We start from the raw sequence: 18,712 nt of genomic DNA on the forward strand, positions 1-18,712 counted from the left end.
CTTGATGGGAGAGGCGAGTGCTGAGGAGAAAAACAAAGCAGGCAGACGGGCCAGAAACATGGCATTCAGTTAAACACTGTACTATTGCCATATGCTCAAACAAATACAACATTGTCAATCCCCTCCTATCCTGAAAAACTCATTTGGAAATGGGAAAAAGCTGAAAAAACATCACTTGGTAATACTGGCCCAATTTTACTTTTGGGACTCATATCGATATGTTAGAAAATGAATAACATTGACTGATTGGCCACTCAGGTAAAAAACCTTTACTTTGTCCTGACAGTGCAATATGAGACAGATAATCTGTGAGAAAAATCAAGCTTCTCTGCCTTCTCCCTGTGGTCCTACTGCTACCTGCAGAAAATCCCTGTTTGGTCAGAACCAAGCAATCAGAGGCAGGAAGAGGGTTTAACGCTGTCAATCAGGTCGAGGACCTGAAGTGATGGTAGTAGGAAAATAAGGAGAAAGAATAGGATCTTTCTCCTTCTTGTTCTACTACAAGATTATCTGTGAAAAAATAAGGATGCAAACAGTGACATGGACATCCTTGTATGTCATTGGACATGTAAGGATGTCCAGAGTCCTTACAACGATGAAAGTTTTAAGAAACATGCAAGACACATTTTTAATAAAGTTACAAACCTAACATCACTCGAGAGGAAATAAATAAGTATAATTTAGGGGTGCAACAAAAAATCAGCCAGCCAATAAATCAGCCCCAATTTCCTTAATTTTGGGAGATCGGTGATCAATATTCATATCAACCAATTTTATTTACTTTGAGGAGGATCTAAAAATCAACGACCGTCCTCTTTTGTTCTGCCATGAGAGAGATTTGACTGACAGACCTGCCCACCAGGTCATGTCTGCATGCTGACAATTGACAATAGTCACCCCACTGTTGCCAGCTCAGCGACTTTCTTGATGTATTTAGCAACATTTCAGACCCAAATGCAATCGGAAGGTCAGTGTTTTTTAAAACTAGTGATCGGGAAATGGCCAGAAAACTGCAATCGGTGCACCCAGAATAATTTTCCTTAATTTTAGAACCTAGCAAGCTATGTAAAGCAGCATTGTTACAAGAATCTGGATCTCCTTAAATGCATGTCATTTTTTGCTGTTTTATATTTGAGTTACAAAAGAGGCTTACAGAGAGTTACAAAAAAATTTCTTTTTCTGATGGGGAAACAGCTCTCTGTTCAGGATAAAAAGATGGAAATGGTTCGAGTAAGGAAGGTTAGCAACATTTTTTTGCCGACTTACATTTTCATTTCCATTGCACAGTCAAATGATGCTATATTTTCTTGAATATTGTGATTTGTGGATGCCTATTTTGTGAAAGCTTGTGCATTTCATTAAGAAGACATAAATACATTTTTCTGGTTAATTAGAAATTTAGCAACCTAATACTATTACTACGATTTATAATAATGACGATAATATTAGTAATAGCAGTATAATTTGCCATTACATTACAACAGTCGAGCATAACATTCTCGTGAAGTACATGTAACCACACCCTGCGACACCCTGCAATGTTAACATAAGCGTCAGGCAGGAGTGTAGATATTAAATGATGAATTGAGGTTTTAAAATATTTATTATTAAAATTAAGTCTACAATTTTCCCTATTTTTGTAATAGGGAAATATTTTCAGTAATAGTTTTTTTCCAACCCCAAGAAAAAAACAGCCATTTAATTTATACAGTACTGTGAATGAAAACCTAGAATTCATTAATGATGACATTTTGGAAATTTCTTGTATAATTCAGTTGTTTTTTTATCATCCTGAAACAGTATAATTTGTTAACTGTCTTGGCACAATATAACATGAGCTTGTTGAAATTTTGCAAATCCAGAAAACAGACACATGCAACGTCCTATGCAGCAGCATCTTATGCATGCATAGCATGTGACTTACAATTCTTGTTTTTTCATGTATCTGCGTGACCTCAACACATACCCACCCAGTTTGTATAGGTTCGTCATCTTTTATTAGCTGAGCTGACAAATCGGGAATTGCATGCTGCATTCTATGTTTCTGCGCACCAATGGTTTATCTCGCTACCATAGCCATTGCTGTTATTTGAAGATTGAAACATAGACATTAATTCTAACTTGCTTACAACCAGTTTTATTCCTTTCCCTCATTTTTCACAGAAGAGACCCAAGAGACTTGAGGGAGAAACTATTTATATCAGACATAGCAATTTAATGTTGGAGGTTTGTATTTTCAGTGTTACCAGTTTTGGTAGTTTCTGTAACAGTTATGTGTGCATAAATGTAATGTTGATTTCCATTTGCTTGATCTGTTTGTTTGTTTCTTTTTTCTCTCTCTCTCTGTAGCTCAACCCGAAATGGTTTGCATGCACCATTTTCCTGTCTGATTGTCATGCAAGTAGCTTCTCATCAGTTGTTTATGTTTGTCATTTAAGCTATTCACTTTCTGAAATATATGGCTGGGAAACATTGTCATTTTAACAACAAACTCTGCAGCCCAGTTTGTCCTTAAAGTGTGTAACTAATTCCCAAATTAACTTTTTTTGCAGATAAATTGTCAAAATAGGTTACTTAAGATTCTATCTTTACAGACCCTTTCCAAAAATGTTAATGTCATGGAAAAGTTCTTCAATTCCCATAATTCTATTCAGAATGTTAGACTTTCATATGTTATAGGTTCAGGGCCCACAGTTTAAGTGATGTCAAATATTTGTTTGTTTATTGTTACATAATTTGGGCTTCCAGTTAATAAAACCCACAAAAATTTAAAAAAAAACTGAATACTCTGAAAAAATCAGCTTAAACAACTTCTCAGTTTTTGCAGAAAAAAATAAATTAATTAAAATTAAAATATTGTTTTTAAATATACTGTTTAAAAATGACATGTCAGTCTTCAGTACTTTGTTGGGAATCCCTTTGCCTTAATCACTGCCTCGATGTGATGTGGCATTGAGGCAATCAGCCTGTGGCATTGCCACAGTTATGGAAGCCTAGATTTCCTTGATGCTTGCTGTCAGCTCTTGGTTGTTTTTGGATCTGGTGCCCCTCATTTTCCTCTTGAGAATTCCCCATAGATTCTCAAAGGGGAGTAGATCCAGCGAGTTGACTGGGCAGTCAAGTTGTGACCAAACTAGGTTTTGGCATGGACAGGGAACAGGTCCTGCTGGAAGAAGAAATCTGCATCTCCATACAGATCCTCAGCAGAAAGAATCATGAAGTCCTCTAAAACATTCTGTAGACTGTTGCAGTGACCTTGGATTTAAGAAAGCTGAGTTTACCAAAATGTGTACCCGACATTGCGTCCCAAATCATGACTGACTGTGGATATTTTACACTGGACCTCAAGCAGTGTGGGTTCAGTTCCTCACTCGTCCTCCTCCAGCCCCTTGGACCTTGATTACTGAATGGAAGGCACACTTTACTTGCATCAGAAAAGAGGACCTTGGACCACTCGCTTCCTACATTGGCTCAGGTTCAGAAGTGGCTTGACCCGAGGAACCCGACAGTTATAGCTCATCTCCTGGATGCGTCTGATTGTGGTGGTTTTTGAAGCTGTGACTCCCACCTCCTTCCACTCTTTCTGGATCTCTGTAAGATTCTTGAATCTTCTTGGTTTGATAATCCATAGGAGTCCACGGTCATTTCTTTTGCTGATGCATCTTCTCCTGCCACATTTTGCCCTTCCACTAGACTTTCAGTTGATAGGCCTAAAGACAGCATTGTGCGAACAGCCAGCCTCCTTAGCCGTGAACTTTTGTGGTTTACCCATTCTATCAAGTCTTCCCCACATTCAACCAATCTGAGACAATTGAACCAAACTGAAGCAATTTAATGACACCTCGTGGTGCTTTGAGTTTAGTAGATTATTAGTGTGTCACACTCATATTACAACACTCATGCCCTGCAAAATTTGGGCTGACTTCTTCAGAGTATTCAAATTTTTTGAATTTCTGTTTTTGTGGGTTTTATGGGCAGGAAGCCCAAATTATGTAACAACAAACAAACAAATACTTGAAATTGTTTAAAAATGTTCCCTCATACAGCCCTAAATCTGACAGTTTTAAAACTTTTTGAATGGAATTATTGGAATTCAACAACGTTCCCATGATATTCTAATGTTTTTGGAAAGGGTCTGTATCTTTCTATGTGAATTTTGACATTTTCTTGAAAATCTGTGTAGTTCTGCATTATTTTGCTTAAAACAGTCTCAGTCCTGGCGTCCTTAGGTCGAGCGCTGCCTAAGCGGTTGAATTCTTCTTATTACTTAAAATGGTATGAGTTCATGTCAGTCAGGATTGCATAACCATCTATTCAGACATACAGACCCACCCGATAGCGACTCCGGACTTAGAATAGTGAGTGTGGCTGCAGCAAGTATTGATCAGTGGCGTGACTCAGCTTTAGAAATGTGTGATTTACTTGCACTGTTGATATGGAGTAGGATTCTGTTATTGTTGCCCCCTTCTCTGGCCACACATAGATGCAGGATGGATGGATGACTGTGTCAGATCAACTGCAGGGCTTTGAAAGTGGGGTGGAGTCTCACAGGAGCACTCATTGCTCACTCAGGACAGAGTGGAGCTGCTGCAAAGTTCCAGAGTGTTGTCGCTATAAAAGGTCTTCAGTAACAGAAAAAAACGTTTCTAGATTTTCTACTCATTGTTTTTTTTGTTTTAAAAAAATCACTAGAGAAGACTGGAACATCACTAAATAAAGCTACAAAATTTATAGCTTGGTGAAAGCACTTTTTTTTAATCCTGACTACAGGTCTGCTTAACACCACCACTCATCCCCACACTTGTCTCCGCCAGTAGGCGAAAATTTAGACCTGACAAATTCTGAAAACAGTGTTTATCTGCACCAGTAATACTTGTATCTGTGTGTATATTTGTTAAGTAGGCGAGTACGCCTACTTAACTGGAATTTTTCAGAATTTGTCAGGTCGTGGGATTTGGCTTTCACATGGTGTTAGCTAGTCTTTCTTTCAGCATTAGAATGCTGAAAGAAACCTGCCATATAAAATCATATGAGGCATGAAATACATGTGGGTATCATCCATCCATAGGACCCTTAAACATCTGTTAATACATCCTCCACGGTTCACATACGAAAGCTTCTCTGAGACTGAAGGACAATGTTGAAGATTATGAAAACTATATTTTTGTGTGCAGAGGTTGGGCAGTACTGTTAGACATTCAAACCATCATAAAACAACGCATAAGAAACCATCATTTCATTTTATTCATCAATGCCACAAGGGAAGAGTTGTTTGCTTAACTGTAACGTGAAACTTTCTATCTTGTTTTAACAAGTTCAAGAATAATCTGTGTTTTTGAAAAGGGTTTCTATACGATGGACTCATCTTATGCTGCCTGTCAGACAATGACTTTTAATGAGCTGTGAGAGGATGTCTGAAGAAGATCATATAAAACTATATCTCCTATTTCTAGATGGAAAGATCACAATTTTTTTTAGAACAGGCACAAAATTAATATTAGTAACATTATTAGCAATTATATTAGGACATTTTTTATCTGAGAACTTTCCAAACTTATTTCATTATACTGTGGAAGACAAATCTGATTTTCAACTGTATGAGGGAACATTTTCACTATTTAATTTTTCAGTTCATTTCCAATTGTATTATTTTGTATTTAGCCTCCTTTTTCATTTTTTCATAATCTGTATTTATATAAGAAATTTTTTATTGTCACTTTTTTAAGTCTGACAATAGTTTATTTTTCCTGTAACATTCCATAACCCCTCCAAGCCACCCACACCGAGTCTTCGCTTCTGTCTGTTTAACGCACTTTTGTACTTTACCTCTTACAAAGAGTGCGAGAAACAAAAACAAATCTGTAAATAAACAAAGTTAAAACAGGATAAGTGAAAATGTAATAAGAAAATATTAGTGGATAAAATAAATCAGCATATTAAAAAGGTGAAATTACAGAAAACTTATTGACTAACAGAATATAAAATAAGAAAAAATAAATCACCCAATAATAAAGGAAACTAATAAAACAGTAAACTTGGACATTAGATGGAAGAGTAAATTAAAGCTACAAGACACCTTAAATGGCCCTTGCAGCTCAGCGCCACTCCGGCCTATTGGCGACCGCGGGGGTTCTGACACCGCCGCCCGCTCGACACCGCAGACGCTCTGGCACAGTTCCTGCACCAATCCGCCAGGCAATATGCATCGATGCATTCGGCAGTGCTCCCCAATAATGCACCCAAAATCTGGTGCAGATTGGCCTATGTTGGAGAGAGGAGATGTAGCTGATGGATTAATCTAGGGGGCGCAGTGGAGTCAAATGACAATTTAATGCTATTGGGCTCCTTAGAGGTGAACAAAGGTCATACATATCAAGTTTGGTACAAATCAGATGATGCATGTGTGATTTAGCGACGACCGTATGCTTATGGCAAGTGATTTGATTCGCCATTCGACCACACCCACACCATGCAGCCAGCAGCCAGAGTTCATCATGCCATTTTATGCCAGTTTGCACAGGATTAAAGTCATAAGAATCATAGAGTAAAATTAAGATATACAGTAGAAAAAACAGCTGACTTCCAGACGGAAGTGGACAGGGCTAAGGTGATGTCATCAATTGAATGTGACAATGTGATCATGACTAGTTGGAAGTGGAAGTCTGATACAACTGTGATCTTACCTGTGGAAGTTATTGCACCTTGATGTTTCATGGCGAAAAGTCAAAATTTGCGTTGATGCTTTGATGTACAATAAATCTTTTGATAACTTTTAACCTTCAATTCCTCAAGAGTGTGCAGAGTGATTCTGAAGTCTGTATCTGAAAAACTGTAGGACAAATTCGATCAGATACGATGTCTATAAAAAAGACAAAATGGCTTTGATTCCAAAATGGCTGACTTCCTGTTGGGTTTGGACAATGACTCCAAGAGACTTTTTTGTACATCCTGATAAGATACACATATGTACCAAGTTTCATAATTCTAGGTTAAAGCATGGCTTGGGGCTGAGCATTTAAAATTTTCTAGGGGGTGCTGTTGAGAAATTAGGCCACGCCCACAAATGACTGTTATGGATTACTATTGGGGGGTGGATAAGGATCGATCCTCGTGCGTTTGGTTCAGTTTGGCTGAACCAAACGTATGGCAACAGCATTACAGGTCACTTTGCCACGCCCACCTGGTCCACCAAAACAGTTCATGGTTGGAATCCACTTCACCCCAACATGTCTTCTCTCTATGGATGCAGTTTCATGTTGATTAGTTCAAAGGGGTCAAATAGAGACAATTCACAGTAAAACATGTCACTTCCTGTTCTTATGGGGTGTAGCTTAAGTGATGTCATCATTTCACCATTGTGTATGATGAGTTTTTGTGCAGGAGATATAAAAGTTTTGTGTTTCATGGCGAGTAGGTGAACTTTAACCCCAGGCAACCCCCCTTCAGCAATGCACAAAAACTCACCGTTTTCATAACTTTTAATCGGCCATGCCTTATGAACAATCTGACCAAGTTTGAAGCTGATCTATCAAAATCCCTAGGAGGAATTCGGTCAAATGCGAAGGCTGTAAAAGGCCAAAATGGGGTCATAATCGGAACTTCAATCCAAAATGGCCGACTTCCTGTTTGACTTGCACTATGACATTAATTGTATTTTCTGTGCGTCTTGGGGAACTCTACAAGTGTACCAAATTCATGTCTCTACGATAAAGTAAGGTGATAGCAGAGGGTATTTTGAAAGTTGCTAGGTGGTGATTTTGAGCCGTTTCTTTTGCGATTTTTGCGTCGACCTTAAAATAGGGAAATTTCATACACGGTGTATGCGTTCGCCAAGTTTGGTGAGGTTTTGAATATGATAAAGCCCCCAAAAAGCCAATTCATTTGGGAAAAGAAAAAAAAAAAGAAACGGTACGATTACAATGGGCCGTCGCAGCGCTTCGCTGCTCGGGCTTAATAATAGTGATAATGTTCCATTAATGCTGTTGACAAGGATAGACAGACAGATAGTTTGTCTAACTAATCCTGGCACATTAATTTCTTTATTCCATATTTATAGATAATTTTAACAGGATCTGTCCACTGTAGACACAGTCTTGAAGCTACAATCCTGAAAATTTTATGCAATTTAATTTAGCTTTATTTTATTCAATTTTATGCCACTACTGACCTTCATATTTGATAGTGAGGAAATTGATAGGGAGAGAAAGGGAGGTGTGTTAACATAATAAAAAAGGTGGTGATTGTAGTGGTGACTGACCATCTAATAAAAGCTCCTTTATTATTTTATCTACTCTTTTTAACAGCTAAAATAGTAATAGTATACTGTACATTGGTGACTCTTTCCCAGTCATGTATGTAAGATCAGTTCCATAATCTACAGTGCTATACTGTAGTTGCTTGTAACTTTTTTCAGACAGCTTTTCTTCTCTTTCATTTGATCTGTACTTTTCAAGCTGATGTCTTTGTGCCATTTCTGCTGTCCTGGTAGCAGGACACCATTTCCTGGTAGCAGGAAATTTCCTGGTAGAACTCCCACCCAACCGGTTGGAGTTCACCGGTTGGGTGAACTCCCACGAACACTCCAGGACCCTGGTGAGGGTGTAGAGCTGGTCCAGGTTGTGAAAATCTGTTATTTCAGATTTTCACAGCCTTTACAATAAAGAGAATGACATTTAATTTACATAGATTTGATTTGCCCTTTCCTCTCCACCTTACAATCTAAATGTACAGCAATGTAAAAAAAAAAACATAAAACAAAAAAAAGTCTAAAAAAAACTTGTCGCTATCAGCTCACAGAATGGACAGCAAAGACTTGGCTTTAGCTTATGATTTCAGATATATGCAGTGCCCTGGGCATGCTTTGTTTGTGGATCTTTTTTGTCACTGACACATACTGTATGAGGAAGCAAACATGTAAATATTTTAAGACTAAGCGCATTAAGCTCGAGCAAACAGTGCTTTAAATTCCATCCATCCATGGATGGATGCTTTAAATTGCATGGGTTCCATCCATCTCTCCCACCCTCCTGTTTTCCTTCCCTCTCTCCGGTTATCTGGAGTAGGGTCGCAAAGGTGGCAGACTAAGTAGGAAGGCCCAGACTTCCCTCTCCCCAGCCACTTGGGCCAGCTCCTCCAAGGCATTTGTCCCCAGGCCAGTGTGTTCCGGGCACCTTGCGGTGGAGTGCCTGGAACACCTCACCAAGGAAGCGTTCAGGACTACTCTGAATCCCTCCCGGATGACTGAGCTTCTCACCCTTTCACTAAGGGTACCAGATACCCTACAGAAAAAACTCCTTTTGGCCGCTTGTATCTGAGACCTCGTTCTTTCAGACATGACCCAAAGCTCATGACAATAGATGAGGGTAGGAACGTAGATCAAACGGTAAATCAAGAACTTCGCTTTTTGACTCGACTCTCTCTTTACCATGACAGACAGGTACAGCGCCCGCTCCAATCCACCTGTCATTCTCCCACTCCAATTTTCCCTCATTCGAGAACCCGAGATACTTAAAGTCCTCCACTTGGGGCATTACATCCTCCCCGACCTGGAGAGGGCACCTTTTCTGGCTACAGACCAGGGCCTCGTACTGATCACAATCACTCTGATAAAGCCAGTAGGTGCACATCATCTACAAAAAGCAGAGATGTGATCCTAAGGACACCAAAACGGATCCTCTCATCACCTTGGCTGCACCTAGAAATTCTGTCCATAAAAGTAATTAACAGAATTGGTGTTAATTACTTTTGGATTCTGCAGCCTTGGCGGAATCCAACTCTTACTGGAATGATCCCATTTTACTGCAGACCAGACTGACACTGGTCGTACAGGGACCTAACAGCCCATATCAAAGGGCCTGGTACCCCAAACTACTGGAGCACCCCCCACAGGACTTCCCGAGGGACACAGTCCCAAGTCCACAAAGCACATGTAGAACGGTTGGGCGAACTCCACAAACCCTCCAGGACCCTGGTGAGGGTGTAGAGCTGGTCCAGTGTTCCACAAATAGTACCAGAACCACACTGCTCTTCCTGAATCCAAGGTTCGACTATCTGACAGACCCTCCTCTCCCAGATCCCTGAGTACACCTTGCCAGGGAGGCTTAAGAGTGTGACCCCTCTGTAGTTGGAGCACACTCCGTGGTCCCCCCAGCCCCTTTTTTTAAATAAGGGGACCACCATCTCAGACTGCCAGTCCAGGGGAATGGCCCCCAATGTCCACTCAAGATTGCAGAGTCGCGTCAACCAACACATCCAGAGATAGATATAAAAAAATGGAATGCGAATAGTCAAATAGAATCTTGTAAGAACACAGTATTTTGTAAGTACAATAAATAAAAAAAAATGACACCAGAAAATTTGAAATAGGTCTGTCTGTTGTGTTTCTTGTCTGACGATTCTCTCGGTGTAGTTGGCAGATTCTTTTCCAAATGATTTTATCTTAATATGTTCATGTACCTGGTACTGTGAAGCTTTATGGGTTTTTTTAAGAAATAAGCATGATATGTTTATGGACATATCTTAGAAAAAGCACAAAGTAATTTAACTTGTTAAAAAACAATTTTCACTGTACTGATAGTGTGGCTTTGACATTGTTTTCACACACATTTATGATTACAAAAAAATCATTACGCACTTATCCATTTTACCTGTCCTTTCACTCATACTGTGCAATGTAAGTTCACAATGCTCCTGTTTTTCAGTATTTTTTTCTGGCTCATTTTTTCCAACATTTAACTCATTATATTCCTGTCTGTGATCTTTTTTTTTTTTTTTACCTTTTGCTCTATCATTATATTAATGTAACTTTTTCATTCTTGAAGGACCTTGATAAGACCCAAACTGAGATCATGCGCCACCATACTAGTATCAGAGAGCTGAAGAGAAGTTTTATGGAGTCAGTACCAGAACCTCGACCCAGTGAGTGGGACAAACGCCTATCTACCAACTCGCCACTCCGCTCAGTGAGCGTCAATGGCCAGCTGCAACCAGCGGTGAGTCCTGAGGAAATTATCTGCATATTTGTAAAATCAACTAAAATCACCATTCACAGTTGGTGTTCATAAGTTGTTTAATTTTGTAAAAATAGAAAAGTCTTTTTGTAAAAAAGAAAAAAAAAACTAACAAGGGTGTCTGAAGCACACATAGAAGAGTATGGAATTCAGTATTACCCTTACCTTTATTCATGGAGTTGCCCCACCAACGAGAACCCCTCCTCCAAAAGGACATCAAACATATACCAATTGCAGGGGCGCCGCCAGGAATCTTGGGCCCCCTGACAAAAAATTTGATTGGGCCCCCCACGCAGCTGCTGTTACAATTTTTTGAGTCTATTTGACCCATAAAAAGCATCACAATTTTAAAGGCCTGCATCTGCCTTGCTTTCTTTGGTTCAATACTGATAATTAGCACAATATTTACTGCTCATGAATTTAAAATCCAACAGTCCACATCCACTATGCAAGTAGGTTGTTTAATTTTTTCTATTAGTTTTAGATACTGAAATGTCTCTCCCCATGAGCAACAGTCAAAAGCAACGTGCAACTACACATAAAGCAATCCAGACTTCTAAAAATGCTATGCAGTTGCATTTTATTCAAGCTGCAGTACATAACTTTAATAAAAAATATGTTTTCTCCATATTTGTTAAAGCTGTCACCATGTTGTAGCAGTTTGTTATGAGACAGATAATCTGTGAAAACAATCAATCTCCTCCATCTCCTTCCTGAGTTACTATTACTGGTTAAAGTAATGAACCGTTCTGACCAAAACAACCAATCAGAACCAGTAGGACACTCTTTGCACTGTCAATTAGCCTCATTCACTCACTGCTAAATGTGTTAATGGTGGAGAAACAACTTATCATTACAAGAAACTGTTTATCTGCCATCATTGGTAGCCATGCTAACTAAACTGAGCATTCACAGTTTGAATCTGCACAGCTCTGTGCTATGCTGGCTGATTAATTCAATTAAATGCTAGTGAAAAGGAGGATGTTTGATAATCTCACACAGTCTACCCACCTCTCTTGGAGAAAAACTGGGTTATAAATTAACACTCTTGCCTTTTTCTTTCTCTCCCTCCCTCTCTCTTTCTTTTGAAAACCTGATTTTCTAACTTTTCTTAGCAGCATACTAACTGCCACAATCGTTCGTGTCTTCCTACTTCTTCTTCTGTTGCATTTTCTGGCAGTTTGCAAACGCTGTGCATTACCGCCATCAACTGGATGGAGATGTAATTCAGAAATCTATTTTCTTTATATCTTCAAATCATAAAACATTCGCACACATACTAAATCCTTTCAGCTAATTTTGTAACTTTCAAATATTTAACAAGTGCTAGAATTATATCCTGTGACTGATGTTTCTTTAATAAATTAACCATTGTTACTGAACTCCCCATTACCCTTTCCAGTTCCTTCCTCTCTTTTATATATTTTCTACAATGAATCAACACATTTTCTACTACTTCTTTTTCCCCACAATTGGAACAATCACCTGATGGATGTTTTCCTATTATTTTTCAGCCACTATTCAAGCTAGTATGCTCAATCCTCAACCTGTTAATCCATATTTCCTCTCTCCTATTCATTATACTACTATTGTTTCTTATGATTACCTCCTTCTGTGTTTTATATATAATTATATAAATTCCATCTCTCCTGCCATATATTATTTATTTTATCTTTAATAATTACTTTTATTTTTGCTTTACTTAGTAGGACATCATATTCAATTTCTCTTGCCTTAACTCCTTCTTTAGCCAATTTATCTACTTTTTCATTACCTACAATTCCTTTATGTGCTGGAACCCATGTGAATTGAATATTTATATTTTGTTGCTTTATACTATATACCAAATAACTAACTTCATCTAAAAGATCTTGACGGCTTTCAGATTTTCCACTGATAATACTAGTTAGGCAAGACATTTAATCTGAACAGATAACCTTTCTGGGTTTTATCTCCACTACCCACTGCAACGCCAAAATAATTGCCAACATTTCTGCTGAAAAAATGTATAAATTATCTGTTGCTCTTCTTTTTATAACAACTTTTTGTTTAGTAATATATACTGGTACTCCTGTTTTACCATTTTCCTCTTTAGATGCATCTGTATATATCTGTGTCATACTTTTATACATTATTTCTAAATACTGCTGAATAATTTGATACAAACCTCCACATGACTGTTCTAATTTTTTGGTTTCTAAATTTACTATTGGCATTTCAAATATCCATGGAGCAATTTTAGATTTACTTACAGTTTTACAGCATGCTATATTATTTATCCCCAAATGATTTGCATAAATATTTCCATCCCATCCAAAACTCCTTATGTTATGACCATATTCCCAACATTCTCTGAATACCTTTTTAGTACGGTGATTTTCCTCATGCCCTTGTAAATTTAACCAATAATTTGCTGACATTTTCATCCGCCTTAAGTCCAGTGGCATTTCTACAGTAATCACCTGAAGAGCAGGAATTGGAGACGTTCTAAAAGCACCACAGCATATTCTGAGTGCTTTAGCTTGGATTCTATCTAAATCTAATAACAGTGAATTTGCAGCTGACTTGTAAACAGTATTGTTTACATCCATAGTCCAACACAGAGCGAATTAAAACATCATACATTCTCTTTAAAGATGTACTTGACGCCCCCCAATCATTTCCTGACAAACATCTCAATATATTGATACCTTTTTTTACATTTATCAATAATCTTCTGTATATGTATCTTAAATTAAAGTTTTTCATCAAACCATACACCTAGATACCTTACAATATTTACCTGCTTTAAATTTTGCCCATATAACCTAAGATCTACTGTAGGATTAACCCTTTTCTTTGAAAAACATATTACTTGTGTCGTCTCAACAGATAAATGAAACCCCCACTCATATGACCATGTTTCAACCTTATTAATTGCTGATTGCATTCTATTTTTTAAAGTAATATTGCCTTCTCTCACCCATAATGCCCCATCATCTGCATATAATGCTTTTCTAATTCTAAAATCTATATTATCAAAAATATCATTAATTATTTTATTAAAAAGCAACAGACTACATACACTACCTTGTGGAGTTCCATTTTGTATAGCATAAATATTTGAACAATTTACCCCAACTCTTACTTCTAGCCGTTCTACTCTTTAAAAAATCCTTAATCCAATTAAACATTTTTCCTTTTATTCCCATTTTATCCATCTTAATTAATAAGCCCTCCTTCCAAAGCATGTCATATGCTTTTTCAATGTCAAAAAATTTATCTAAGAGATTTTCTTTATTTACTTCTTCTTTCATTTTCTAAACATACCATTGGATCTAAAGTTGTCCATCCACTTCTAAAGCCACTCTGGTAAGAAGATAAATGACCTCTTTTTTCCATTTCATACATTAATCTTTTAGTTATCATTCGCTCCATCAATTTACATAAATTAGATGCAAGAGCTATAGGCCTATAACTTTTGACCTCTACCTTATCCTTACCTGGCTTTACTATTGGTACAACGACTGAATGTTTCCAACTGGAGGGCAATTCACCTTGCTCCCATACTATATTATTTATGTAATATGGTATGGGAGCAAGGTGAATTTCCCTTTAAAACTACTCCTTTAGCAGCATCTGATAACTGTTCAATCATCTTATAGCATACGCCATCTTTCCCTGGAGATGTATTCTTAACTCCAATTATAGCTCTCTTCATTTCAAACAATGTAAAATCTTTATCTAAAACACATCCCATCTATCTCTTTCCTATTTAAAATTTCTTTATCTTCAATCATTTTCAATCTCCATGATAATTCTTCATTTGATAAGCTTTGAGAACTATGCACTTTCACAAAGGATCTAGCAAACATCTCTGCTTCTTCCTTATTTGTTTTAGGTTCACACTGATTATCTTTAATTATAGGCAAGTAAAATTCCCTTCCAATTCCTCCTTTCTAATCATTCCCCAGATCTCGTTTAATTTAACTTCTGTTCCAATTGAACTACAAAAACCCCTCCAATAATTCTTTTTTAGATTATTTAACTATTCTCCTAACTTTAGACTGTGCTTTTTTGTATACCATCAAATTATCAAATGAATTATTTAATTTTAACCTTCTAAATGCTTTGTTCCTAACTTTAATAGCTTCTTTACATTTGTGACCAATATGGCCCCACACTTCATTCTTGGTACAAGGGGGAGCAAACAACTCAAAAACCCAAACAGCAAAACAATCAAATTTGAAATATTTTATTACAAAGAAAGTCACTTTTAATAGTGACAATAAAAACAGTCCTTTTCTTCTTAATAAAATCCAAAGTTCAGTAATTGTCCTTAAAAGAAAGTCACCGATCGGAGGCCATCAGTTGGGTTCCACTTATCGCGCTGCTCCAGGTGAAGGCGATCCGTCTACAATGTGCTCACTTGCCGATCCTCAGCTGACTCTGCGACGCTCCAGCACTGTTCCACTCTTCGGCGTGCCACGCCCCTTTTCAGACTGACCCAGAGGCAGGTTCCCTTCTGCCCCGATCCTCTGCACTGAGCCGTCGGCCCACCTCTCGGCGCTCCGCGCCTGGCGTGCAGATTCCGTCCGCCCCTCGCTCGGCGGCGCATCCGTCTGGCAATCACAGGATCAGTCTTTGCCTTCTCCTTCCATCCAGGCTCCTTTTATTCTGGCTTCAATCAGCCTCTGCTGACACCTGAGCGCACTGATTACAAAACGCAATCAGTGCGCTCCGCCTCCTTAAACGGCTGCCGTCAGCCCAGTGCGTTTGGGTTGTTAAAGGGGAAAACAAAAAACCAAAACAATCCAAACATGCAAAACACAACAAAAAAAAATTAAAAGAAAATAAAACAATCATATTTTCCCCTGTGCAACACATTCATTATTCCACCAAGGAACCATTTTCTTTTCCCTTAATCCATTAGATTTGCCAATGGCCTTTTCTGCAGATTCACATATTATATTTGTAATAATTTAATTTAACTCTTCAATATCATTACTTAAATTTGGCATAATTTCCATAAGCTAATCGGACATATATTGTCCGATTAGCCCCCCTAATTCTCCATTTAGGATTCCAATTTTCTTCAACTACTACCTTAAAATTATGCAATTTAAGCAGAATAGGATAATGATCACTTACAAGGGGGTCATCATTAATTACTTCCCATTGACTAATTCCTGCTAACTGATCTGACACTATAGTAAGATCAATTGCAGATTCTGCTCCATGTCCTACATCAAATCTATTTCCTCTTCCATCATTTAGACAAATTAACTTATAGTCAGTCATCCATGAATTCCTCAATTATATTCCCATTTTCATCAATCTTTTTACTTCCTCATAAGGTATTATGAGCATTAAAATCTCCACATAAAATATTTATTCCATTCTCCTTCAAACAAATACTATCAAGTCTTTCTCTACTTAATTTTTTACAAGGGTTATAAAATTTGATTATATTAAATTTTGAGTTACTGATCCATACCTCAACCCCTATAACTTCTACTTCTTCATTTATATTCAAAACTTTATAACTAATACCATGTTGAACAACTATAGCAATACCTCCTCCTACATTTGAATTTCTATCTGTACGCAATTCTATGTATCCATTAAGAATAAAATCAAGTGATGGTTTTAACCAGGTTTCTTGAACACAAACTATATTTGGTTTAGCATTTTGACTTTCAATAAAATATTTAAACTCTTGGCCATTAGCAATTAAGCTCCTTGCATTCCACTGTAATATGGATAAAACCATCAAATTTCACCATTACTGGACTGTTGACTTTCATTTATCCCAGTAGTTAAAACTGCACTAACTGACTCAAATGACAAGTCTTCCATCTCAAGGTATTTTTCTGCTGCTTTGATTATTATTTTAATTTGGTCTGTTCTACTTTCTGTCTGTGCTGAACAATTTATTACTTCCACAATAAATGCAACAAATTTCTTCTTCTCCACTATTATGATCCATGATACTTCCTAAGGTTCTCTTGCTCTGCATTTGCTCTGTTGTTTGAGATGGAGTCTGTGGCACAGACATGCTTTTAGCATTAATATTTTGATTACTTACCTTCTTAACTGCATCTGCATAGGTAATTTTTTCCTTTGTGCATATATTTTGCACCTGCACTGATCTTTTATGAGCTTCACATCCCTTAAATGCTGCACTATGTTCCCCTCCACAATTACAACATTTTAATTTAATTCCTTCAGAACATTTTCCATATTCATGCTCCCCTCCACACTTAGCACACCTGGCCTTAGCTCTGCAAACAGCAGCAATATGTCCAAACCTTTGACATTTATAACATCTGGTTGGTGGAGGAATGTATTGTCTAACTGCATAGCTGACATATCCAATCATTACTTTTTCAGGTAATCTATCCTCTTCTAGGACCAACATAACTGATTTACTAGGATTTTTAACTCCTTCTCTTGTAACAAACAAGCGCTTCACTTTAATCACCCGAGCTCCTTTTACATTACCTTTAATCTCTTCCTCCATCAAATCAGTTGATACTCCAGATATTACTCCCATTGCCTTTCCTCTATCCTGCCATAATTGTGGTTTGATTGTTTTCCCCAATAACGTATTGCATATCATTAGTCCCTGCACCTGATCTCTATCTCTGCATAGCACCAGTAGATTACCATCTCTTAACATTTTAACTCCTTTCACCTCATCTACTATTTTATGTATTGCCTCACTTATTTTTAAAGGACTCAAAGGACCTGGGTTCTGGAACCTAATAATCACTTTAATTTCATTTCCTTTATTTGCTTCTTTTCTTCATCAGATTCAATTCCTTTCCTCTTCTTATTTCCTCGGTTCACCGTTTGCCAGTCTTCTGTTTTAGCACTACTTTTACAGTAATTACTATTCATACTACAATTATCTGAGTCATCTAATTCTTCACATTCATCCATCACACTTCCTTGTTCAAATTAATCCACAATTTACTCCAAATTACACCTCCGTCACTTTAACTTTTTTATTAGTGGTTTGATAACTTATAAAGCTCAGGGGAGAGCACCTGATGAGAGCGATGAGTTTACTATTTGGATCAGATCATTTGCAATAATTGGCAGGACTTTCTTTATGAAATGTGTGGGTAGAATATCCAGACAGCAGGAACTTGAGCTTAATTGATCTATAATTTCTTCTAGGGTTTTACAATTAAGTAGTTGAAATTGGGTCATTTTTCCAGCATTTGTTACATTTGGGTATAACATTGGTACTGGGATTTAGTGTGGATGTGCAGATCAAACTTCTGATTTTGTGCATTTTCTCTTCAAAAAAGCTGGCAAATTTGTTGCAGGTTGCATTAGATTGAAATTCAGGTGGTAACATCACAGGAGGGTTTGTGAGCCTGTCAGCTATTGCAAATGTTAACAAAGCTCAAGCATCGTTAATATTTTTGTTTATGATTTCTGCAAAGAATATTTCTCTTGCATGTTTTAGTGTTGAGTGATAGTTATGTAGTCTTTCTTTATAGATTTCATAATAAACGTGAAGCTGAGTTTTACACCATTTACGTTCAGCCCTATGGCGAAGTTGTCTTGCAGATCTAAATCTTTGTGCATTTTTCCATGGAGACTTGTTCCTACAAGACACAACCTTCCCTTTAATGGGGGCAATGAAATCAATTATATCTGAAATCTTAGAATGAAAATTATCTAACAACTCATCTAATTCATTACAACTT

The 18,712-nt window shown here is 37.5% G+C and overlaps 1 protein-coding gene across 11 annotated transcripts in view; it reads left to right on the forward strand.

The window, feature by feature from the left end:
• epb41a (erythrocyte membrane protein band 4.1a) overlaps positions 1 to 18,712 on the forward strand; it is a 101,901-nt gene that overhangs the window by 80,577 nt on the left and 2,612 nt on the right. For 3 of the 11 annotated variants that reach the window (XM_016666796.1, XM_016666799.1, XM_007543333.2), the window contains 4 exons: positions 1,195 to 1,239; positions 2,164 to 2,226; positions 2,350 to 2,397; positions 10,821 to 10,991. In XM_016666796.1, the coding sequence (XP_016522282.1) occupies positions 1,195 to 1,239; positions 2,164 to 2,226; positions 2,350 to 2,397; positions 10,821 to 10,991 (327 nt within the window). The remainder of the gene's footprint in view (positions 1 to 1,194; positions 1,240 to 2,163; positions 2,227 to 2,349; positions 2,398 to 10,820; positions 10,992 to 18,712) is intronic. The other 8 variants (XM_016666797.1, XM_016666801.1, XM_016666800.1 and 5 more) reach the window with 5 other exon arrangements.

The sequence above is a fragment of the Poecilia formosa genome, unplaced genomic scaffold, assembly GCF_000485575.1.
Source record: "Poecilia formosa unplaced genomic scaffold, Poecilia_formosa-5.1.2 Scaffold800, whole genome shotgun sequence".
Classification (NCBI taxonomy): Eukaryota; Metazoa; Chordata; class Actinopteri; order Cyprinodontiformes; family Poeciliidae; genus Poecilia; species Poecilia formosa.